The sequence below is a fragment of the Pseudorasbora parva genome, chromosome 25 (assembly GCF_024679245.1).
Source record: "Pseudorasbora parva isolate DD20220531a chromosome 25, ASM2467924v1, whole genome shotgun sequence".
In the NCBI taxonomy this organism is placed as follows: domain Eukaryota; kingdom Metazoa; phylum Chordata; class Actinopteri; order Cypriniformes; family Gobionidae; genus Pseudorasbora; species Pseudorasbora parva.
Window position 1 is genome coordinate 28,267,211 of NC_090196.1, and position 25,733 is coordinate 28,292,943.

Sequence of the window (25,733 nt, forward strand, 5' to 3'; positions counted from 1 at the left end):
AGAGGAAACGAAAAAGTGATCGGATTAAAGGCAGGACGAGGATCAGCATTGGACCAGCGTTTGGTCGTCGGCGTGAGCTGAAGGAGGCGTGCCCGACCGATGCTGTCCTGCTTATGGTGATTACCTACCACTCAAACATTGAACTGAAGTATCATATAGATTCTGTAAAACGCTAACCAATAGACTACTATAATGACGCTGGCTTGTAAACGTAAGCATCGCGATTATTTGGCGTTTGAAAAAATAAAACCCATGAAATTATATTCATATGACACGCTGAAACATACGCCACTGACTGTACCTGGGATGAAGACATTTCACACGCGACGCCAGAAGATCACCTGCATGTGAACTCCTCTTGCAGTGTTCAGGTTAACTGTTATTGCTGCACCAACCCGCGGCGCCACTTTTATGAAGTTATTTGGCCCGGCCCGCACCACTGTATATATTATTACAACCCGCCCCGCACCCGCGACCATTAAATAGACATACGGGGTCCGCGGGTTATGACACGACCCGCGAATCACTAGTTCAGGGCTATCAGGGTTGTCATGTCAACAAATACACGCGCGATGGCATCCCCTGTTGTAGGATGACAGCTCTTACGACAGTAGTTGAGGACATTATTTTTTCCCAACTGTAGGGGGACCCCGAGAGCAAAAGTTGCCAAGTGCGGCTTTAAAGCACATGGTTTTCAAAAGAACTAAAAACGAAAAGGTTAACACAGAAAGATGTTTGGTTCCATTTTTATTACTGTTTTTGTTTGCAATACACATATCTGTGCGAGAAATGGACAGAGAGAGAGAGAAACAAACAGATTGACGATTAAAGTAATGGATTGAGAAATAAATCCCACAATGCACTGCACAGATGTTCACTGCCTGACATGCGATGAAAGGTTCTGGTTTTCTAGACAGAAGGTTTCTTGGGATGCAGGACTGCTTGGTTGCTTTTTTCACAGTCGCTGTCGCCACCTCATTCTCGTACGTAAATCCGCGTGCAAACCACATCGTCGGCCCCGAAGATCTGAAAATGAGAGACAGGAAGAAAGAAACGTGTTTGTTTATCTTGCGGAGATGCTCATCCGAGCACTCTGCAGTTAACCTCCACGTGAACTAAAGACAATCGGAGCCGTCCATAATCCCTAAATGAAGCCGTTTATCTTATGGAAATGTGTCCTAGATTCACAGCGAAACGCCAAAGACAATGAGCGCTGCATTCTGGGATTGTTGTTCTGCAGCTCTGAATTCACTTAGCAAGGCGTGAGAAATGTCAAGCAGCCTGACTGTCAGATTTAAAGCAAGCGGTTCTGATTTGGGTCAGACCTTGCATTTGTTTTGGACAGTCCTTCACATTCCTGTGTTCAGCCTGAATAAGCGTCTGACGCTCGCTCTCGGGGGTCAGCCGTCAGGAGCGCCTGTCCTGGAATGGATTCACGACGCTCTTATTTTATTGTTGAATTTGGATCAGTGCCCACAGATTGGGTGTTTCTTCTACTGTCAGCACTCTCGGCCCTGTGGACTTTTAGAAAATAAACTTTTTTCACACTCTCACAAGTTTATTGAACCCGTCTTCCAATATTGTCCAAGAGTGGACATGCATCACAGGAGAGATGTATCTTTTCTGATTGTCATTTTCACTCTGTCACACATAATGTATCATGTTTGAAAGCACTGTGTGGTGGAAAATACATTTTAAACATTTTTGGAATAAAACGGCCAAGGCCCTTTTGTCTAGCTAAGGCTTATTTCATAGAAAGCATTTTAAGTGCTAAAACACTATGATAAATACACACAATTTTTCTTTTTAAAAACACTTTCTCATTGGTCGTAGGTTTGAACATACACTTTGAAAACATTTGAGGTTAGTAAAATATTATTTTTGTATGGTAAGTCTCTTATGCAAGGCTGCATTTATTTGATCAAACATACAGTGAAAAAAGTAATATTATTACAATTTAAAATAATTAATATTTTAAGATGTAATTTATTCCTGTGATCATTTCTCCAGGCTTCAGTGTCACATGATCCTTCGGAAATCGTTCTACTATTATAATTTGCAGTTCAAGAAACATTTATGATTATTATCAGTGTTAAGTTGTACTAAATCATATTTTTGTGGAAACCATGATAAAACTTTTTTTTTTTTTGTAACATCATACATGTCACTTTTGATCAACTGAATGCATCCTTTTTAATTAAAATGAATTCCTTTTTTTTTTTTAAATCACAAACTTCAAACCTTTGAATTGTTGTTTACATTAATTAATATTATGTATGTATACATTTTTTAAATAATTTAAAATACTTTAATTTGAATTTTCATTAAAAATTAAAAGTCTGGGAAACAATAAAATACTTTTAAAAATATTTTTACATGAATTGTTTTGTGGTACGCATTTATTGAGCTTAACCATTCAACCCTCCTATAAAAAAAAAGTTTCAGAACGGTGAGATTTTTTAATGTCTCTTCTGCTCACCAAGGCTGCATTTATGCTATTATATATTTAAAATGCTGTAATATTGTGAAATATTATGAAATATAAACTGTTTTCTATTTGAATATATTTTAAAATAATACACAGCTGAATTTTGAGCATCATTACTCCAGTCTTCAGTGTCACATGATCCTTTAGAAATCATTATAATATGATTTACTGCTCAAGAAACATTTAGGATTATTATCAATGTTGAAACAATTGTGTAAAAACATTTGTAGGATTCTTTGATGAATAGAAAGTTCAAAAGAATAGTATTTATCTGAAATATTAAGCCCTATTTTGAACCCTTTTGTGGCCAAAGCATTCTGTACACGACACTAGAGTGTGTGTCTCATGAGACAGAAGTAAAAAAAGCAGCTTGATCGATTTGCTCCATTAAACATCTCACACTCAAACGTCTCTCTCTCTCTCTCTCTCTCTCTCTCTCTCTCTCTCTCTCTCTCTCTCTCTCTCTCTCTCTCTCTCTCTCTCTCTCTCTCTCTCTCTCTCTCAATGTTAAGCTACATGGAAAACAAATCCATAGGCTGTTTCCTGTCTGAAGTAATAAGATATGATCTCAGTGAGCTCTCATAAGAACACTGTTCAACCATATTAGAGTGCACATCCTCCAAGCTCCTTCTGTCTGGAGAAGTGGACACCATAAACAATGTCTTCCTTTATACTCTTTTTCTTTATATCCAAAATAGTAGACAAAGCCGTGAGAAATGTTTTTAACAAAGAGTTTCATTTAGTCCCTCTCTGTAACAAAGCTGATGCCTAAAGGAGTGAGCAATACAATGTTTAGTGATGATATGTTGTGTGTTTGTGTGTCTCTCACCAGGATCAGTTCGTCTCCGCGCAGCTCTCTACTCCAGTATGTGACGGGTCCGTCTCGATCCACCAGCGTCTGTTTGCAGTACATTTTATTCTCTGTCTCCCATGTGGCCAAACTCTGCAGACCGAAATTCTGTTGTTATTATCTGTAAATATGATATTAATTTATAATCCATCTAGTGGTCTGTTAACCACTGCAATTAATTCATCAAGTCAACGAGTTTGAAAACAGATCGATTCCTGATTGAAACATTCTCACTGATTTTGTGAACCGGATCAACCGATTCATTGATTTGACACAGAAGAATGATTTTTGAACTCATGAATTGGATATATTTTTGTCAATTTGGAGCTTTTTTTTTTTTGAGTAAATTATTAATTTTTGTCTTAAAGTCTTTTAAATTATTCTATAGGTAAATTCAAATTAAATTAAAGTTAGTATAGGGACACTTGGTGACATCCTCGAATAGAAAAACAATTTCTAAGTAAACAGATATACATATCTCATATATATATATATATATATATATATATATATATATATATATATATATATATATATATATATATATATATATATATATATATATATATATATATATATATATACACACCAATCTGCATAGCATAATGACAGGTGAAGTGAATAATGCTGATTATCTCTCCATCACGGCTCCGGTTAGTGGGTGGGATATATTAGGCAGCAAGTCAACATTTTGTCCTGAAAGTTGATGTGTTAGAAGCAGGAAAAATGGCTAAGCGTAAGGATTTGAGTGAGTTTGACAAGGGCCAATTTGTGATGGCTAGACGACAGTCTGCAGTGGTCAGTCTCTATCAAAAGTGCTCCATTGAAGGAACAGTGGAGAACCAGCGGCAGGGTAATGGGCGGCCAAGGCTCATTGATGCACGTGGGGAGTGAAGGCTGGGCCGTGTGGTCCGATCAAACAGATGAGCTACTGTAGCTCAAATTGCTCCAGAAGTTAATGCTGGTTCTGATAGAAAGGTGTCTGAATACACAGAGCATCAGTTTGTTGTGTATGGGGCTGCAGAGCCGCTGACCAGTCAGGGTGCCCATGCTGACCCCTGACCCCGCCGAAAGCACCAAAAATGGCACGTGAGCATCAGAACTGGACCACAGAGCAATGGAAGAAGGTGGCCTGGTCTGATGAATCACGTTTTCTTTAACATCACGTGGATGGCCGGGTGCGTCGTATTTGTATATAAAACTTTAGCTATCAACTGGCTCAATAAAACTGTTTTATGTTATATTAGCTAATTATTGTTCCTCAATTAGAAAAACAATGCATAGATAAAACTACTCTTTTAATAATAAAAAAAGGATTTAATTTTAAATTAATAATATAAAAAAAGTATATTGTTCGAAATGGATAATTTTATCAATAATTGTACAAATATGTAGCCTAATATGAATAGAATTAAATCAATTCAATATAAAACAATAGCGGTCAATGGTTTGGGTTTGTATGGAGGGCCGCAGATAAATGAATAGTGTCAGAGAACTACAGCAAAACGGCATCATATCGCCTCTCTCTCTCTCTCTCTCTATCTCTCTCTATCTCTCTCTCTCTCTCTCTCTCTCTCTCTCTCTCTCTCTCTCCCTCTCTCTCTCCCTCTCTCTCTCTCACTCTGGCCTCAGGCACTATCTTTAAACTAATTTATGCAGCTTGATATAAAATCCCTTTCAAATGAGACAAATGAGAGTACAGTACAGCATCGTACATTAACGAAAACTCTGAAAGCAGACACATACACACACACATCTTGGGTTACAATCTATGATACGCTCTATGTTTTAACCAGTACACAGAGTAAATGAGGAAATCCACTCCTTTAACCAAAGTAAAAGTTTAATAATGTGGCACTGGAAAACCCATAGCAATTGACCGCTAATCTGAATATTTGGGGCAGTATTCATCGGCAACATTTCACCGTCTTTATGGCGGCTGTGGTGACTTTGGGATGTGGTGAGGGTGAAATTTCAGTGTGGAAAAAGAGACACATTTTTTCAGCCTCTTGCAATTTTATTTCTATTCAGCTTGACTTAATAATAATAATAATATATTTTATTTGTAAAGCCCTTTTCATAGTTAAAAACAATCCCAAAGTACTAAAACTTGAACAGCATTGCATGGAAGTTTGTTTCCGCCAAAGATCATTTTAAATCTTTTTATCTCACATATCAGATTTATTTTCTCGCAATTGCATTTTGTGCAAACAATTTCTCCCAATTGCCAGTTTATATTTCTTTTTTTCATCTCACAATTCAGATTTTTTCCCCTCACAATTGCGTGTTTTTTGCAAAAAAAAATGTTTTTTACCCTTTTCTTGCAATTGCGAGTTTCTCACAGCTGCATGTATCTCACAGTTCTGACAATTACATAACACTGACATAATTCTCGCAGTTACAAGTTTATAATTCTCAATTCTGATTTAATGACTCGCAATTCTGACTTTATTTCTCGTAATTGCGAGTTTATATCTCGCAATTCTGACTTAATTTCTCTGAAAATTTTGAGATATAAAGTCACAGTTACCTTTTTTATTCAGTGGCAGTAAAACAAGCTTTCATAGCATTGCATTTACACCAAAATAATGTTTTTTTAATTGGTTGGAAATACACATGCTGATCAAATGTAGCCGTATGTATGTGGCTTTAGTTAAGCATCATAACATTTTATCATAAAATTCCTCCACTGAAATTAATCAGAGCACAACACAAACTAAACATCCCTTCATCCCTAAGTTTAATGTGCTTTATGGCAGGACAAATAACCTTTGCATAGCCAACGCATCTGCATCATAGACAGGATCTAAACAATAAAGTAACAAAGTTAAAAAAAAAGAAGAAAATAACAGTCTCTCTCCACTAAAAACCCAAAAGCTCCAGGAGACAATTAGCTTGGCCACCCATCTTTTCTCTCCGTCTCTCTCACTGACTGTCTCAGCCTTCTGCCCTGTGGCAGGTGAGCGGTCTGTCTCTATAGCAACCGGCCTGGCGAACGGCTGGGTTATTTGAGTCCCCCGCCTGCTAACGGCTCGCCCCTTCACCTCAACGACAACTATCCTACTGAGGTAATGCTTAAATGCTTTATTTCATAAAATACCGTCAATAGCGATGTAATAAAAGACCCCAGAGTTCAATCATCTGAATTCATTATGACAACAAATGTGGCCATTTTTTCCCCGCGAGTTTTACTATGAGTGTGTGTACGCACATAAATGTTTACTTACCCTCGTTATTATGTATGGTTTTATTTGGTTTTTAATTGTATATATAATGTACTTACTCCAGTAAGAACTGAGTAAAATTAATTAACTACTTACTATAGGGTTTCAGGTTTGGGTTAGTTACCTGTAATTATGCATCATCATAGGCTGGGTCTGTCAGAAGGAAAAAAACTGTGTGTGATATTTTTGACTAAAGTGTTTTGGGCCAGCACCTCAGTGTCAATTGAAAAAACATTGGGCCACCGATCTAACTGTTCGTGGGCCAAAAAAAAAAAAACTTTTGCGGTCGGCCCATAAAGCATGTCGGCCCACCGGGAAAGTCCCCGGTATGCCAGTCCACCCGTGATTTACAGTTATTATTATTGTAGGTACTTGTAGTCTAGTAATGTGTAAGTACGTCACAAAATAAAGTGTTACCTATATTTTTAAAGGAGTGATGATTTGGGAAATCAACTTTCCCTTGAGCTTTTGATTTATAAAAGGTCATCGTGATATAAAATGATATCCTGTATGTTTCGGAGCTAAAAACTCCTGTACGAATATCCTGTATGTTTCGGAGCTAAAAACATCCTTGTTAGTCGAAGAAAAGCTTTTCTTGACACCAGGCCCAGAAAACGCTCAATCTCAGAATATGCCACACCTTGACGTCATCGTGGTGCGAAACACCGCCTCAACATAAGATAAACCCCACCTGAATCTGTAGCCCCGACCACCAACTTGTGTCTGAAGTGACATAGGCCTAAATAGAGCTAAACCGGATCCAACTTCTAAGCAAGAAACATGCCGCATAAGCTGCATTCGGATTTCAATATTATAAATGCATGGATGAACTTTATTTTTAATATCCAGCTCACGTGGGGAAGACATTGTGTGTTTGTTCCTTCATTTCACCGCAGATTCGTTTGACAAGAGACTGAATTTGCAGGCAGAAAGAGCTTACATGAATGGAGTAACACACTAATGTGAGTAAAAAAAAAAAGTTTTTTATGTGATAGTGTATCTGTTGATTATGTGTACGTGTCTAACTAAACATACCTCGGCATGCTGTCAATGGCTGAAGAATCCTTTATTTGAGGTATTGTTAGTTCGTTGCTATTTGGGAACAGACTCGGGTGTGTGTGTGTGTGTGTGTGTGTGTGTGTGTGTGTGTGTGTGTGTGTGTGTGTGGTTTGCGGTTATATCCACCGATCAGGCGGGCCAAGAAATAAATAACATTCTAATCAATCGTGGGTGGATGAGAGATAAATCATTGCGTTTGTTTGAATTTTGCGAGCCCTGTGAGAGAATCATTCCGGTTGCTGCTTTCAAAACAATCCCTCCCTCATGTGAACTGACAGGGGAACAGAAGCTCATTAAATATGCAAATCTTATCCAATCCTAGCCGTGGGCGTTTACTTCTAAGTCTCCAGTGCAGCACGGTCATCAAAACCCAATGTTCCTCCGAAAAAAAATTACGTTTGGGGGGTAAAATGTGTGTTATTTTGTCAAGGTTGCCTGCTAAAATTCGCACTCATGGGTCTATATATCACATAATTGTCGCTTCAACCCGCGGACATAGAAAACAACCGGCGGAAAAAAAAAACGCGGACTTGGCAACACAGTGCAGTTGAGCTCTGTTGACATTTGACAATGCGTCGCTTCGTTGCTCTGATTGGTTGTTGGTCTGTCCAATTGATGTCTTTCCTGGTTCGGTTGAAACACGCCCCATAATCACAGCCCAATGGAGCAGTTTCAGACTCGTTATGACCACGTCAGGCTATGTGATACCCACACTAGGCGTAAAACAGTACACCTGACAGTATCGCATTCGGCCACGGGAGAGTATTTATTAATGGAAGTGAAATAAGGTATAAACTATTTTTATACTGGGCCTCATCCACGTTGGTCCCAATTTTTGGGGACATTTTCTGCTATTTTGCCGCCATAAGTATAGGTAGATCAGAAAGATGCGCATGTATATTACAGAACACACACTTGTAAGATGTCTCCGCTCACAAAATGCTCGAGACAGACAGTTACGTGGCTGCAAGACTCCCAAATAATCCCCCTCCCACTGCTGTCTGTTCCAGAACAAAATGAGGTCAAATCCTTGACTATTCGCTTGCTTTTAACTACATCTCTCTTACAACAGAGCAATTTCCATGACAGAGGATTATCAAAGTTAAGACTTGCTTGGGAATGAATCATTCTGATTATTTTGATTCAATATTGTTCTTTATAAGACAAACTTAAAATTGGAGCTGTGTTTCAAAAGCTTGTGATTTGCCTACATCGACATAATTTCTGGGAAGTACATATGACATTTTTACACCCGATTTGCCCTTGTCTAGAATGATTTTTGGGTTTTACTCTATACTGTCATGTAAAAAAACAGCCCTTAGTTGTTGAAACTCACTATCTGCTGAGCTTTGCAGTCGGAAAACATCAGGTTTAGATTTCTCACAGTTTGATGACGCCATCATTTTGCTCGGCGAGGCGACATTGTTAAGGTCAGTAAAATAAAATATAAAGGTTTCGCTTCTCGTTTTTATGGACGAGCTTCTAGATTTTATTGTGTAGAATGGCTTTTGTTGATCTGTTCGGGTTACACGGTGGAATTAAAACGGCACCTCTGCAAAACATCTGAAGACACGATTAAGACGATATAGAGGCATTAAGATTCATCTGAGAGGAAATTAGAGTAGATGGACAAACTCATGCTGAGGGAATTGATGCTCACATTAATGGCTAATTTGTCCTGATGGATGCGAGGTGAACTAATGTAAATCTACATAAACGTGTCTGTGCGTGTATCATCTGAAATCAGAGTCCGAGATGCCCAGAGGAGTTATCCGAATAACAGCGGTATCCCTTACCAGCTTGCTGAGCTCAAAAGTGGTCGATTTATTTTCTCAGAAGTGTTTTTTACCCATTCAGTTTCTCTATAGCCATTTCAGAAAATTCTTCATTGAAGAATTTAAAGCCTTGAACTAAACTCTGAGGTGAATTATCACAATGTTGCAACATTGGATTTTAAGCTAGCGAGAAAAAACTAGAAGGTTACAAGTTTACTTAATTATGGGGTTTTTTTACCTTTATTTTTTACATATTATGTTTTATTAAATTTTTTATACACTATAAAACTATAGACTAAAAAAATATGGACGTATTGTCCGTGGCGTCACCCGTAGGTTTCTGAAGAGCTTTTTTAAAGCCGTTGCCATCTTGGCAGCTCGTCCCACCCGGATAACAGAAAATGGGCAAATAGGCGGGATGTGGGCGGAGCTTAGGTGACGCGATGACTAACAGACAGCAGACAATCGCCTATCCACCTGTCACTCAAAGTGGCCACGCCTTTAATTATGCAGAACTTTAAGGCTTTATATAATGTAAACGAATGGGTTATAAAAATCTTCACCCCCCTCACAGTTGTCATGAAGGGCAAAATTAGCCGTATAGGCTAAAACCACAATTTGTACCAGGCTGTAAACATGTTTTACAATTGGGCATTTTAACATGGGGCTCAATGAGATTCTGCTCCAGACAGTTGGACAGAAACGGGATAGATAGTAGTGATGCACGATATATCAGCCACCATATCGGTATCGGCTGATATATGTAAATTTTTTGATGTTATCGTTCAAATAAAAAAATGAATATTAAGTCGATAAATAATGGATTATTTCCTTGTGCTGAGACACCTTCGCCATAATGGTTTTGAATTGCTTGAAATATTTAAATCATTATAATTGTGTACTTGGAATTTTTAAAGGGCCACTGATATCAAAATTAAAGTTTTTTAGCTTTTAGTATGACAATGTCAGCCTTGAAGTTATCTGTAAGCTGATGTGTTCCAAAACAATGACAAAATTCACATTAAGAGATATGAGCATTCAAAACTTACAGTCTTTCACTTCCGTTAAACCGAATCGCAGATTTTGATGACATCATTGCAGACTTCACCTTCTCATCAAATCTTCTGTCCAATCAAATGCTCTCTAGAATCTAAAGCCCGCCCCCTAGACTGCTGAAGCTGCCGCTGAAATCGGTCAGTTTTTAACACACATTTACTAATTTCTAGATGGTGAAAGGCACATAACACACTATATATGTGATAGGAAACGATTCAGTGTAAATATGCTTTCAGTTGAGGCGAATGAAATCTGATTTCACGTTAGTTTCACGCACCGCAGCAGCACACACACATAGTCTAGACTAGACCCGTTGATTAGAGACAAGAGAGCGCAGCGCGGATCATATGCGCGAGTCCGTGCAGACAACAAAACATATCGGACCCATTTGAATTCTGCACAGAATGCTACATTTCAGAGCGATATGGAGGAGATTATGATGATAAACGGTTAGAGGGACTAGAAGGCTCCAGTCAAATTCACACGGTGTATTAGCGAAACGCCATTGGCTGTTTCAAAAAAGGGGAGGAGCTGCTAACAGCTGGAGCCATTTTAAGGGAAATCACGTCAACACATTGAATAATGCGGCGCGTTTCAAGGCACTTCAGCTGGCCTTTAAATTTGGATTTAGATTTTTTGCCCAATATATCGGTTATCGGCTTTCAAATATAAAGAATTATCGGTTATTGTATCGGCCAGAATTTTAATATTGGTACATCCCTAATAGACAAACAGACAGACAGACAAACGGACAGACAGACACGGACGGACAGATAGACAGATGGATAGATAGATAGATAGATAGATAGATAGATAGATAGATAGATAGATAGATAGATAGATAGATAGATAGATAGATAGATAGATAGATAGATAGATAGATAGATAGATAGTTAGATAGATAGATAGATAGATAGATAGATAGATAGATAGATAGATAGATAGATAGATGGATGGATGGATGGATGGATGGATGGATGGATGGATGGATGGATGGATGGACGGACGGACGGACACTAATATTCCTATGGAGATTTTGAGTGGGATTTTATTTTGACTTCTGTCTAGTGTTGATCTTCATCCAGCTGTAATTCTGTCCTCTAGTTATCCGATGCCGGTTGTTTAAGTGTTCCCGGGGCTCTGGGTGGCTTTAGGGGCTTAACTGGCAGTTGAGAAGCTCAGCAGGTCAGTGTCTCGTTTCTCAGTCGGCACACGCCGGTGATGTCAGCCATTGTGTGGTGTGTGACTCACCTTGCATTTCCTGCCGTCCACCGTCTCCTCGTCGAACTCCTCTCCGATGCGGAAGTTGATCTCAGTGGTGCGCACAGAGGTGGAGGTCTTGATGTAAAACTGCTCTCCGTCCTGTCGGATCTCCACGTGCGGTTTGGCTGCAGCCGCGCCGGCCACTTTCCGGAGCATAGCGTTCACACCTGGGGTGCATAGAGTATAATAATATTGCATTTTAAGGTGATTAGATGATGTAAATGAAATGGCCAACATGCACACAACAAAGTTACATATTGTATAAAAAGTATTTTCCCATCACTGGTTAAGTGCATACTTTCAGTGCAATGCATAAAATATGCAGATTGTAAAGTTGGAAGGAACGAGAAAGCTTTCATTTGTGTTTCGAAGCAGAAAACCTTCTGTTGTTTTAGCCTTGATTCTAATTTAACATAATTCCAGGCTTGCTGTTCTCTTAAATTATAATGTCCTCAGAAGAGTTTGTTTCAGTTCTCTGCCATGCAAAACTCCACAAAATCCCTCTGAAGGATCCCTCAGGATGAATCTGAGGAATTCTGGGAGTGTTTGAATAGTTTTTTGCTCTGGTTTGGACCGTAGCACAGTTGTTACAGAAAGACGTGAGCGGGTGAGCGAGTTCAACTTTTCTAACTTCTTGTCATTCTGGGTGTTCCTCAGCTCGTCCTGGTACACACCTCAGAGAGATTCAGCCTTGGTGGCTTCAAACCAGCAATATCTGTGTGAAGTTACCACATTAACAGCTTTTTGCAATGAAAAAAATGCAGCTTTATGCCAAATCAAATCCATACACGTGCTCATAAAATCGTGTAAAAATAGCCAATTTTAAACCTGCAAATTGGTAAGAAGACATTAAAATTAGATCTTTTTAATATGATGTCATAGACTGTATTTGGAGGAAAATTTGCTTAATAAAATCATGCATTTTTTGGACGCAGATTAATAACACCTGTCTCTTGTTCTAGTAATGAGCGCGGAGAGGGTATAAAACCTCGGCGGAACCAGAGACCAGTGAGAGAGAGAGATCGGACGGTTGTTGCGAAACCCCAGAGACTGAGTTGCCGGAAGCCGGAAGTGCCGACCCGGAAGTGATCGAATGTCTATGAGAATTCACACAGCAGTGTGTTGTTGAAGTTATACTAAGTTTTGACTATAATTAAAGAAGCATCAACCGTCCAGCCGACCCCCGTGTCCTCTTCCTTCCTTCTATTATCGAACTTTGTTACACTGGTGCCGAAACCCGGGAAGGAAGTAGGACCGCGCCGCCGCCATGACAACACCGACGCCCTCCGCCTCGCCGTTTGCGGACATCATCACCGCTCTCGCGGCCCTCCATCAGGAACAACATCAGTCCATGCTGGACATGCGGGCAGACCAGGAGCGCCGCTTCGAGGCCATTGTCCGCGGCCAGCAAGAGGACCGCGAGAGGTTCCGGAGCTGGTTCGACCGGGAGGTTCGCACCGAAGCCGCCGGGCTCGCCAGCACACCGGTCCACGTGCCCCTACACAAGATGGGGCCACAGGACGATCCCGAGGCTTTCATAGACCTCTTTCAGAAGGCCGCGGAGGCCTGCGGGTGGCCCCGGGCACAGTGGCCGGTGCATCTCATACCTCTGCTGACCGGAGAAGCCCAGGCGGCCGCCCAACAACTGCCGGTGGCGAACCTCCTGGAGTATGAAGACCTGAAGAGGGCCATCATCCAGCGGGTCGGCCGGACCCCCGAGCAGCATCGTCAGCGGTTCCGCTCGCTGGAGTGGGGTGAGGCCGACCGACCCTTCGCGGTGGCCCAACAGCTCCGGGACGCGTGCCGCAAATGGCTATTGGCCGGTGGAAGCGACGTGGACCATATCGTCGATCTGGTGGTGCTGGAGCAGCTCATCGCTCGGCTCCCCAGGAAAACTGCCGATTGGGTCCAGTGCCACCGGCCCACGTCGCTGGAGACGGCCATCCACTTGGCGGAGGACCACCTGGTGGCGTGCCCGGGGGTCGGCGAACCCCTTCTAACCTCTCGCTCTCTCTCTCCCCCCTCTGTATCTCCCTCTCGCCCTATCCCTCTCCCTAGGTCCCGTCCTCCAGGCCCTGGACCATCCGGGAATTCGCGGGCTCCGCCCAGGGGGGCGGAGCTCCTGGGGGTGGGGGGTGACAATGGCTCTGGTTCCACACCCTCCCCGCGCTCATTCTCCAACCCACTCCCCGCCGCAGGGGCACCGGGTAGGCCTGGGCTGGCCTGCTGGAGGTGCGGTGATCCGGATCATTTTGTGGACCGATGTCCGAGGATGGACGTCGGGACAATGATCCGGATCCCGGACGTCCAGCGGACCACCCCCGATCAAGCAGGAGAGTACCAAATTCCTGTAAGTATCAAGGGGGGTACATATCAGGCCTTGGTGGATTCAGGATGCAACCAAACCTCGATCCATCAAAGCCTGATGCAGCCTGGGGCATTGGATACAAGCCGCATGGTTAAGGTGAGGTGTGTGCACGGGGATGTGGTGGAATATCCGGTTGTCCCAGTCACGATACAGTTTCGGGGTCAAAAGCATAGTGTAGAGGTGGCGGTTAGTCCACACCTCCGGCATCCGCTAATTCTGGGGACGGATTGGCCCGCCTTTACGGCTTTATTGGGATCGTTGTGTGCGGATGCCGCTTGGGAGAAAAAGGCAAGGAAGGGGGCGGTGCGAGTACAGCTTGGGGAGACTGAACCGGGACCCTCGGCGACAACTCCAGAGGAACCGAGCGGGATTGAGAGACTAATTCTCTCGGACCGCGATGACTTTCCTCTGGAGCAGTCCCAGGATGAAACCCTTAAGAACGCTTTTCAGCAGGTCCGATCGATCGACGGACAGTCTCTCCAACCTGCCTTGCCGGTCTCCTATCCTTATTTTGCCATAATAAAGGATCGGTTGTATCGAGTGACCCAAGACACTCAAACAAAAGTAGATACAACCCAATTGTTAGTGCCAAAGAGCCGCCGGGAAATGCTTTTCCAGGCGGCTCACTCTAACCCGATGGCGGGCCACCTGGGACAGGCGGCCACGCTGAATCGTTTAATGACCCGATTTTTTTGGCCAGGCATTCATGACAACGTGCGCAGGTGGTGCGCGTCTTGTCCTGAATGTCAGTTGGTGAACCCACTGGCCGCCCCAAAAGCGCCATTGCGCCCCCTTCCATTAATGCAGGTCCCCTTCGAGAGAATTGCGATGGACCTCATCGGGCCATTAGAGCGATCCGCACGCGGACATCGTTTTGCGCTAGTTATCGTGGACTACGCCACACGATATCCGGAAGCAGTGGCTCTCCGCAACATCTCTGCGAAGAGTGTTGCGGACGCACTGTTTCGTTTAATCTCCCGAGTGGGGATTCCGAAAGAAATCCTCACTGATCAAGGCACGGCGTTTATGTCACGCACGTTAAGCGAATTGTACGGATTATTGGGCATTAAATCCATTCGAACAAGCGTCTATCACCCACAAACAGACGGCTTGGTCGAACGATTTAATCGCACTCTTAAATCCATGATCCGTAAATTCGTACAGGAAGACGCCAAAAATTGGGATCGGTGGTTAGAACCCCTCTTATTTGCTGTGCGGGAGGTCCCGCAAGCCTCCACGGGGTTTTCCCCCTTCGAGCTTCTCTACGGACGACAGCCACGGGGGGTGCTGGACGTCCTACGAGAAACTTGGGAGGAGGGGCCTTCTTTGGCCAAGAACGAAATTCAGTATGTGCTGGACTTGCGAACAAAACTCCACACTTTGGGGCGGCTATCGAGGGAGAATTTGTTGCAAGCCCAGGACCGCCAGAGCCGGTCATATAACAGGGGTACAAAACTACGCAAATTTACACCGGGAGAGAAAGTGCTCGTTCTACTCCCTACGTCGAGCTCAAAATTAATGTCAAAGTGGCAGGGGCCGTTTGAGGTCGCACGACAGGTAGGAGAGCTCGATTATGAAGTGATACGATCCGATAGGAACGGGGCACGTCAAATATACCACCTCAACCTGCTAAAAAAATGGAATGAGGTGGAATCAGTGTTGTTGGCAACGGTGATCGGGGGAGAGGATGATCTCGGGCCAGAGGCGAGCATTAAAGCGCAATCAGTCGCGCTGGCCCCTGGGGGAGATCACCTCTCACCGTTACAACTCACTGATTTATCAAAATTACAGGCGGAGTTCGCGGACGTGTTCTCGCCCCTACCGGGACGTACCGACTTGATTCAGCACCATATCGAGACCGAGCCGGGCGTGGTAGTTCGCAGCCGGCCGTATCGCTTGCCTGAACACAAGAAAAAGGTAGTTCAGGAAGAATTAGGCGCAATGCTCGACATGGGAGTAATCGAGGAGTCCAACAGTGACTGGGCGAGCCCGATAGTTTTGGTTCCCAAGACAGACGGCTCGGTCAGGTTCTGTGTGGACTACCGCAAGGTGAACGCTGTGTCGAAATTCGACGCGTATCCAATGCCGCGGGTTGACGAGTTGCTTGATCGGTTGGGCACGGCTCGATTTTATTCGACGCTGGACTTAACAAAGGGCTATTGGCAGATCCCCTTGTCTCCATTGTCCAAAGAAAAGACAGCTTTCACCACGCCGTTTGGATTGCACCAATTTGTCACGCTTCCTTTCGGGTTGTTCGGGGCACCCGCTACCTTTCAGCGCCTCATGGACAGGATTTTGCGTCCCCATGCCGCATATGCTGCTGCCTATCTAGATGATATCGTGATTTACAGTCACGATTGGCAGCGGCATATGCAGCATGTCAGGGCGGTCTTGAGGTCGCTGAGGGGAGCGGGGCTCACGGCTAACCCAAAGAAGTGTGCGATTGGGCGGGTGGAAGTAAGGTATCTGGGCTTCCACTTGGGTCATGGACAGGTGCGTCCCCAAATTGATAAGACCGCAGCAATTGCAACCTGTCCGAGACCCAAGACCAAAAAGGAGGTTAGGCAGTTCTTGGGGCTGGCGGGATATTATAGACGGTTCATACCAAATTATTCGGACCTCACCAGCCCTTTGACTGACCTTACTAAAAAGGGGCTACCAGATACGGTCCAGTGGACGGAGCCGTGTCAACAGGCTTTTACCCGCGTAAAGGCGGCTCTATGTGGCGGGCCGCTCTTACACTCCCCTGACTTTTCTCTCCCTTTCTTGTTGCAGACTGACGCGTCGGACAGGGGGCTGGGCGCAGTCCTGGCCCAGGAGGTGGAGGGGGGAGAGCGGCCGGTGCTGTACATTAGCCGTAAGCTCTCCAAGAGGGAAGCTAAGTACAGCACCATAGAGAAGGAGTGTCTGGCCATCAGGTGGGCCGTTCTCACCCTCCGCTACTACCTCCTGGGGCGGGAGTTCACCCTCTGTTCGGACCACGCTCCTCTCCAGTGGCTCCACCGCATGAAGGATACCAACGCGCGGATCACCCGTTGGTATCTAGCTCTTCAGCCGTTTAAGTTCAAGGTGGTCCACAGGCCGGGTGCTCAGATGGCTGTGGCCGATTTCCTCTCCAGAAATGGGGGGGGGGGGGGCTGCAGGCCGGACGGCTCCCCGGCCTGAGTCGGGCGGTGGGGGTATGTGGCAAGGGGGGCGTGGTTCAGCGAGGTCTGCAGCGGGAGAGAGAGCCGCGGGACGAGCGGTAAGTGAGTGGGTTGGACGCAGATTAATAACACCTGTCTCTTGTTCTAGTAATGAGCGCGGAGAGGGTATAAAACCTCGGCGGAACCAGAGACCAGTGAGAGAGAGAGATCGGACGGTTGTTGCGAAACCCCAGAGACTGAGTTGCCGGAAGCCGGAAGTGCCGACCCGGAAGTGATCGAATGTCTATGAGAATTCACACAGCAGTGTGTTGTTGAAGTTATACTAAGTTTTGACTATAATTAAAGAAGCATCAACCGTCCAGCCGACCCCCGTGTCCTCTTCCTTCCTTCTATTATCGAACTTTGTTACAATCTCATTTGACCAAAGTCTGCAATCAAAAGTCAGAGATCTCAATAAGACCAAATTATCCTAGCTACATTTTCCATTTTTCTCTATACTTTTACTTTTCGTGAATAGTTTTTTTTTAACAGTGTTGTATTGCTAACTAAAACTAAAACCATTAAAATCCTTTTTGTTTAATGAAATAAAACTGAAATAAAATACAATATTAATATTTTATTATATATGATTATTATATAAATATTAATTATTACCTTTCAACAATCAGTTGAATAACAATACAAGCATAAAATATTCAAATAAAAGCTCATTGTAAATATTATAATAATATATTACATTTTTTACTTTTTGCGCATTTGTCTCTCAACAGTGTCTCCTGTCTGCAATCAAAAGTCAAAAATCTCAATAAGACTAAATTATCTAAGCTACGCTTTTCATTTTTCTTTTATATGAATCAGGTTTTTTTTTTGCGACTCTTTTTTGAGACAGTGTTGTATTGCTAACTAAAACTAAAACCATTAAGTCCATTTTGTTGAACAAAATAAAGCTGAAATAAAATACAATATAAATATGTGGTCATATATTATTATATAAATATTAATGCAAATTAGAAAAATTGCCTTTAGTTGAAATGCTAAAATCAATAAAAACATGAAATATACAATAAAGCTAATTCAAAAATAGTAATAAATATTATAATAATATTAAAATTGTTACACTGTTTTGAGACTAAGTTGATACTTCAATGACCACCATTAAATGGCTTTGAAAAAAGCAATGAAATTGTTCCTGTAGCTCAACTTGTAGCAAAATATTTGCATCGCCACCACAACGGGAACACACATATAAAACATTCCTTAAAGCATCTGCCAAATGCATAAATGTCAAGTCTGTCACTGTCACGCCCAGAGTTTTGCTGAAGACTGCCTGATTCCTCTCTGATGTTTCTTCCCAAACCGTTCTGAGACCTTCCTCTCTTACAGTGAAACAAATCCCTGAAGTGAATATCTCAAACACAAAGCCCTCAGTTAACTTTAACAACCATGTGACCCACTTTAACCACGTCGCCCATCGTGATAAATGTGAATAATCAGCCCTTTCGCATTCTAGCGTATGATAACATCTCCTCGAGAGCCCAATCTAGTCTGAAACGTGTCTCCATCCTCTGCTCAGATGTCCTAACGGGAACGCTTGGAGGTGAGATGACAAGCTGATATGATGCTCAGCTAAACGGATGAAATGTAATATTACCGAGAGCTTTCAGAAGTTCATCGAAATTCTCACTGCTCTTCATTTTCCAGGTGCCGGCGAAGTTGGGAGGCATTTTGAGCTTCAGATTGTCCTGCTCCGTCTTCTCCTCTGGTCCCTCACTACACTTGTTCTCCTTTTCTACTCTCTTTGTGATCGTCCGTTGCCTTTCTGTCTTATGTTCTCACTCACCCTGTCCCTCCCCTCTCGCCTCTACTGTCTCTCTCTCTCTCTCTCTCTCTCTCTCTCTCTCTCTCTCTCTCTCTCTCTCTCTCTCTCTCTCTCTCTCCCGCCCACTGGCAGAGCTGCTGTCTCCCCGTTCAGACTGCAGCATCAAGCAACCTGTTCCAGCACCAGCCACTAAACCATCCACTAATGTTTCCCTCCATCCCTCAGCAGTAAATCACTCCGTATTGTGGGTGCATGGCTCTGTAGTCCGAATGTGTCTAGTGATCTGTGACACACACTCAAGCTGTGACTTTTAACGCTTGTATGTGTTTGTGTAGATGCGCAGGTGACAGGTTTCCAGGCTGGAAGCACTTGGGAACATCACAAGGTTGTCCGACTTCAGATTTGTATCAGTCCGTCTGGAGTTTTATTGAGCCAGTTGATATTATGCCAAAGTTTGACTTCACTGCAAAAATCATATGCTTTGTGAGTATGTTTGTCTTATTCATCAAAGATTTAAATACCTTTTTAAACAAGTATAAAATTCCTTAATATTCCTTGTATCTTTAATATTAAGAGGTATTAATGTTATTTACAAAATAAGTGGTATTTTGACTTAATGCACTGGTGCATTTATTCACCTGATTTATAGAAAAAACTGGAACATCCAATTTAAAGTTAGCATGAAGTGGAATATATATATCACTTTTTTTCTAAATGCATCTTATTTATTGTATTGTGAATGATTCATCAATTTATTTTATTTATTTATTTGAGATCATAATTTTTTTTCTATATATATATATATATATATATATATATATATATATATATATATATATATATATATACACTGTAAAGAATTATTTTGAAAAAAAGTTACCTGGTTGCCTTAAAACTTTGAGTTCATTGAAATTTTATAAGAGTTAATTCAATGAACATTTTTTTGTGATTCGACAACCTTTATTAAAATAATATTAAAACATTTTGTAAGCATATTGGGTAATTGTGGGTTTTATTTCTGATGACGCAGTGAAAAATGCCAAATCGTGCTATTTTCATGATTTATCAATTTTTTATGTTGTTCAGATACAATAATATTTTGAGTTTCTATGTTCTATATAGTTCAAATTTCCTTCATTGTATCAACAAAAATGTTTTATTTCAATAAACTCAAAATTTTAAGGCAACCAGGTTACTTACTTTTTTAAGTTAAACCAACAAAAAAACGACATTTTTTTTTACAGTGTGTATATATATATATATAATTTAATTTATTCACATTTTTTTCTCGGGTGATGAATGTTGGACTTTATGAAAGCTCCGCTTAAACTCCGACCTTTCTTACAATCAACTCTTGCTCGCATTCAAATCAATCAACAACCGATGGACTGAAGAATCAAGTCCCCACCTGACATTAGCTTCTGTTTTAATAGTCCTTTACGCTCAAATTTTGTTGCTGTTTTTTTGTTTTTTTTGTATTTTACTGGAAAAGAGTAATTTTTTATACAGGTGTACAATCTTTGCTTTGTTTGACATATTTAGTAGGAAGTATATATATATATATATATATATATATATATTAGAAATTATAGTAGCCTATTTATCAATTTTATACATAATATATATATATATATAAAACATGATACATATTTTAAAATTTATTGCACACACACACACACACAAGTATATTAACATATATACATTGTGTTTCCATGTTTTATTGGGACTTTCCATAGGCATTTTTTTTTTTTTTTACTGTATAAACTCTACATTCTCGCCCCTACACTACCCCTACCCCTAAACCTACCCGTCACAGGAAACATTTTGCATTTTTACATTTTCAAAAAACATCATCCTGTATGATTTATAAGATGTTTTCCTCATGGGAGTCAAACATGTCCGATTTCAGATATTGCCATCTTTGTGGGGACCTTTTTGTCAGGGTTTACCAGGCCACACACACACATATATGTATATTAGGTTTGTATTTCGTCTTGGTGCATTTAATCACTTGATTTATAGAAAAAGGTGGAACAATCTGTCAGTGCAATTGCGCAAATGCATCTCATTGATCGTATTGAGAACAAATCATTCATGCATTTTTCTTTTTACCTCTTTCTTTTTTTGAGCTCGTAAAAAAACAAAACATTTAGTTTATATATATTAGAATGACAAAAAATCTGATCACACAGCCTGCACACAATTGCCTTCAATTTCACTATTAAAAATGAACTAAAAAGTCATTCAGGCGGTGTTAAAATCTTTGTTTTGTTCGAGACAAATATATACAAATATATCATTTTTTTGTTTTTAATTTGCTTAGTACTGTCGTATCATCTACATCGGATAAACCTTCCCACACACTCAAATGTGCTAAAATTGTATAAATGTAAAATTGTAATTGTTTGGGGGGGGGGGGGGGGGGGAGAAATTAAGTGTTTTGTGTTTGAGGTCATCCCTAACATTTGAAAAATTCTGGGTTTTTGGCGTTTTAAGAATTCAAATGTCAGTCAATATTAATTATGTAACTGACTAATGACAGGCTAACTTTACATTATCTCAGCTAAAAAAAAAAATGTTTGCTTTTAAATAATTTAATATTTTAATTGCATTTTAACTCTCCCTCTGTAATGTACCTCAGCTTAGACAAATATATATTACAATAAAAACTATTCCAATATACAAAACAATAACATTTGCTATAGGAGAAACAAGAAACGACAGTATTTGATCGTGGAATGCTGCGATTGACCAATCAGAATCAAGTATTTCAGAAAGCATCTTACAGGACAGCACAATTAAACCAGTTCCCGGACGCCATGCATCTCATTATGTTTGCCATACAGAGCTACAGTCCTTCATGATGACAAAATACTTTCTCTACAAGGTCTTAATTAGGTTGGGTCACAAGCTTTGTGCTTTGTCCAGCATGAAGGTCTTTGTTTTTTCAATTCTACCGTTTCCTGCCCTCAAAAGTACTTGAATGAAATCACAGTTCCCACATATAAACACTCCAGTGGCCGTGAAAAGACTGCCTTACTCATTCCTCCCTCTGGTGAAGTTTATTTCAGTGTATTAAGCCATGAGAAACCAGGAGTCATTTTTCAGAAGCAGTCTGAGAGGCTTCGAGAGCTCGTACTGACGCCGCACGCTGGGCTTTTCTTCTTGAAGATGGACACAAATGAACTCCGCAACCTCTTTAAACGCTAACTGGTTTCCAGAAGGCACATTAAATGCTTTCTTAGTACAATGCATCTCGAGACAAATAGCTTCTTCATCACGTTTCATTCGGAGAAGCGGAACAAGCTGTTTTACTGAGAAAGTGCACTGGTTTGACCAAAGACAAAAACATGATAAAATCACGCACTAATTACAGCTGATGGTAATTTTAGTTGACTGGATTTACTGAGTTGGAGCAACAAAAAAACGAGCTAAAAGCAATTAAAAATGGAGAGAAATGAAGGAAGACCCACATTAACCACCATACAAATGGAAAACAGATTGAATTTGAGGATTTAATGGAGCTCTAAAGTAAAATAATGAATTTGATCTTTGACTAAAATGTTTTGTGGTTGAGGTCAAGTATGCCTAATATGCTAAAAAAAATTATGCTGGGTTTTGATGGCCTCCAATTATCTCATCTACACGGCAACTCAACAAATTGAAACCAACATTTATTTAAATGACTTGCATATTATATTAAAGCCTCCACTATGACAAATAGTCCCCTGCAAAAAGACAAACACTACAACAATATTACAGTAATATATTGCTGAGTAATATTAATAGTCCTCTGAGGTCAATTTTACTAGGCCTACAAGCAACTGAAACAGTAGATGGCGCCAGTCGCGTTTATGAAATAACAGTGTTATATGCGAGACATGAAAGTATGCCAGCTTCATTCAAGACCAGCAAACTGATATGCCGATCGTATGAGAAAACAAAACTAAAATACCTCGCTTCTATTAAAATGAGAGATTGCACGTGATACGAGGGTTACTTCTAAAATTACAGTGACAAATGACTTCATAAAAAAGTATTCAGTACCGTAATCCAAGCCCGACAATATAATGTAATCAGATTACTTTTGGATTCCTTAAAGGTTACATGTGAAAATAAAGTCAGGTAAAAACAATATCAAAGTACTTTTATTTAACTATTAATTTAAAATAAAAACTATTAAATCTAAGATGGCTATATGGACATACTGGCTGCAGTATAGTATTATAAATGGTTTTATTTATTTTTTATTTCTTTAACATGTACAAGGAAAAAATACTTACGTTTACTATTTAAAAAGTCTACACCCTCAACGCATTAGTCTATTTTAAAACACATGTTGATCAAGGCTGTGATCTTTCTTAATTTCTTACCCTGCAATATAGTTCATTTCTAAATTTTCTGCTAGAAAAGTACATATAGCTGCGATCATACAAAACTATGGAATTTTAAATCACAAACAGAGATTTAAAATTTTAGCTAACATGTCTTCTGTGCTTTTCTTACCCGCGAATGTTTAAGTTGGACGTTGTTTGCGTTTTCATAGCTGGTTTGCGCTATGTTGTTTCCTTTTTCCTCTTTGAGAACAAAATAACTGAAATTTCCAGGCATGAAAACGTTTTTCGCAATGAATAAAATCTTAGTTAATAACTTAGCTGCGTCTCAAAAATAGGTCCCAACCTACGTCTGGTGATTAGAATAATTGTTATTTGCGCATGCGCCAGCAGATGGTTCACGGTATATATATATATGGTAATAACGGTAATAACTGGCAACTTAACCAGGACATATAATCAAGCAGTGCTTACTATAGCGTTATCTGGTTTTAAATTATACTGAAAATATTTCAATTTTTTTAACAAATAACTGTATTCTGATTGCTTTTTTTACATAACTGTAACAAATTACAGTTACTATTTTTTTTGTATCCTGATTATGTAACGCCGTTACATGTAGGCCTATTCCGTTACTTCCCAACATGGAAGTCAGGACGATCTTATGCAAAAATAACAATTTAGTGGCAACAAATTTGTACAATGTGATGTACGGTTGTTATTATATGCAAGCATGCTGAGCTAACGCTAATAGTGGGGTGTAAGCAGATCATACAAAATTGCATGAATGAGATCATGAACAAATTGCCATAAGAGTTTACCGCAGGCGTACAACATTCCCATGGTCCTCAGATTATTTGATCGCTGAATACCTCAATTGACAAATCAGAATCAAGTATTTTTGGACATTCAATCTCAGAAAAATAAGGTACAGTGCTCTCACTGGGGTGATACCCATAGGTACAACAGTGAAAAGGTACATATCAGTATTTTAAGAGTGCGTATTAGCACCTTAAAGGTCCTTTTCAGTTTTGGGGTACTGCCCCAGTGACAGCACTGTACCTTTTTTTTTATGACTGTGGGTCACTATGATTAAAGAGGTAAGTCCCCAGGACTACTATACACCATGGCATATGAATAATCAAACAGTAATATGATATAGTAGCATCTGATGCTATCACTGTAACTGTGGTCCAGTTCTCTTTTGTAAGGGGGGCCAGGGTCTGTAGCTCTTAACATTCTGGAATTTGACCATATACAATTAGGCTCTCTTTGCTATAGCCATTCAAATCAGTAATAACTCTAAACATCATGGATCGTGGAAAGTCATTTTTCATTCAAGAGCTGCTGTCTTGTATAAGCAGTTAAGAGCCATAAAACAGACCATATTTCATTCATCTAAAGCATAAAGCAGCACATTCTTCCCCCCTCTCTCTTGCGCATGCAGTCAGATCTAGGTCAGTCGATGCTGAAATCCCTCTGTGAGGCACATTGCACCTCAAAGGGCATCAGCTGAGAAACTCTCACTGCTCCAGACATAAAAGGGCTAAAATCCCACACAGCATATGGACTTCCTTCTGTCTAACTCTCAGACACAGAGGAGAGGGCTTTGATTTGACGTTTCTGTGTTCAAATATTGCAGTACCGAGGGAGAAGTCTGTTTAAATGTTCTTCTGGAAAGACAGTATACCAGCAGAAGGAATGCGGCTTTTGAGTCGACATAAAAATATGCATTTTAAAATATCCTGTTGTCGGAAATGAATACAAAGCAATAAAAGACGGCAATCTGATAGAGAGATTGCCAGTTTTATACAGCTATGAGCTGTGCAAATAAAATAATTTGTATACATATTTTTTATCATATTTAAATGTGTTTTTAAAAAAAATAAAAAAATTGACATTTTATTAATATCCTTTTATTAATATATTTGTACTGATGCTTTGATATTATTGTTTATATTTATTATTTAAATATTTAGTCATTTATTATTTTAGCATTTATTTATTTATTTATTATAATTTTAAATAAATAAATCAATTATTTATTATTACATTATAAATGTAATTTTAAAAATGTAAATGAACATCTCACATTTTTTGTATTTTAAATATTGGTACTATTATTTTATTATTGGCATTTGTTATTTGTACTGATGCTTTGATATTATTTTTTTATATTTATTATTTAAATATTTAGTAATTTATTATTTTAGCATTTATTTATTTATGTATTTGTTTGTTTATTATAAATAAATAATTTATTATGTTATCATTTATATAGGTTTTATTTTAAATATTGGTACTATTATTTTATTACTGGCATTTGTTATTTGTATTGATGCTTTGATATT

At 40.3% G+C, this 25,733-nt stretch overlaps 1 protein-coding gene across 1 annotated transcript; it reads right to left on the minus strand.

Moving 5' to 3' along the window:
• Positions 1 to 730: 730 nt before the first annotated feature.
• crabp1a (cellular retinoic acid binding protein 1a) lies at positions 731 to 19,077 on the minus strand. The gene is made up of 4 exons (XM_067436849.1): positions 18,881 to 19,077; positions 11,704 to 11,882; positions 3,318 to 3,431; positions 731 to 1,026 (listed from the first exon to the last, which is right to left on the minus strand). Exons 1-4 carry the CDS (start codon positions 18,951 to 18,953, stop codon positions 976 to 978), a joined length of 417 nt encoding a protein of 138 aa, XP_067292950.1. The 5' UTR covers positions 18,954 to 19,077; the 3' UTR covers positions 731 to 975.
• Positions 19,078 to 25,733: the final 6,656 nt, after the last annotated feature.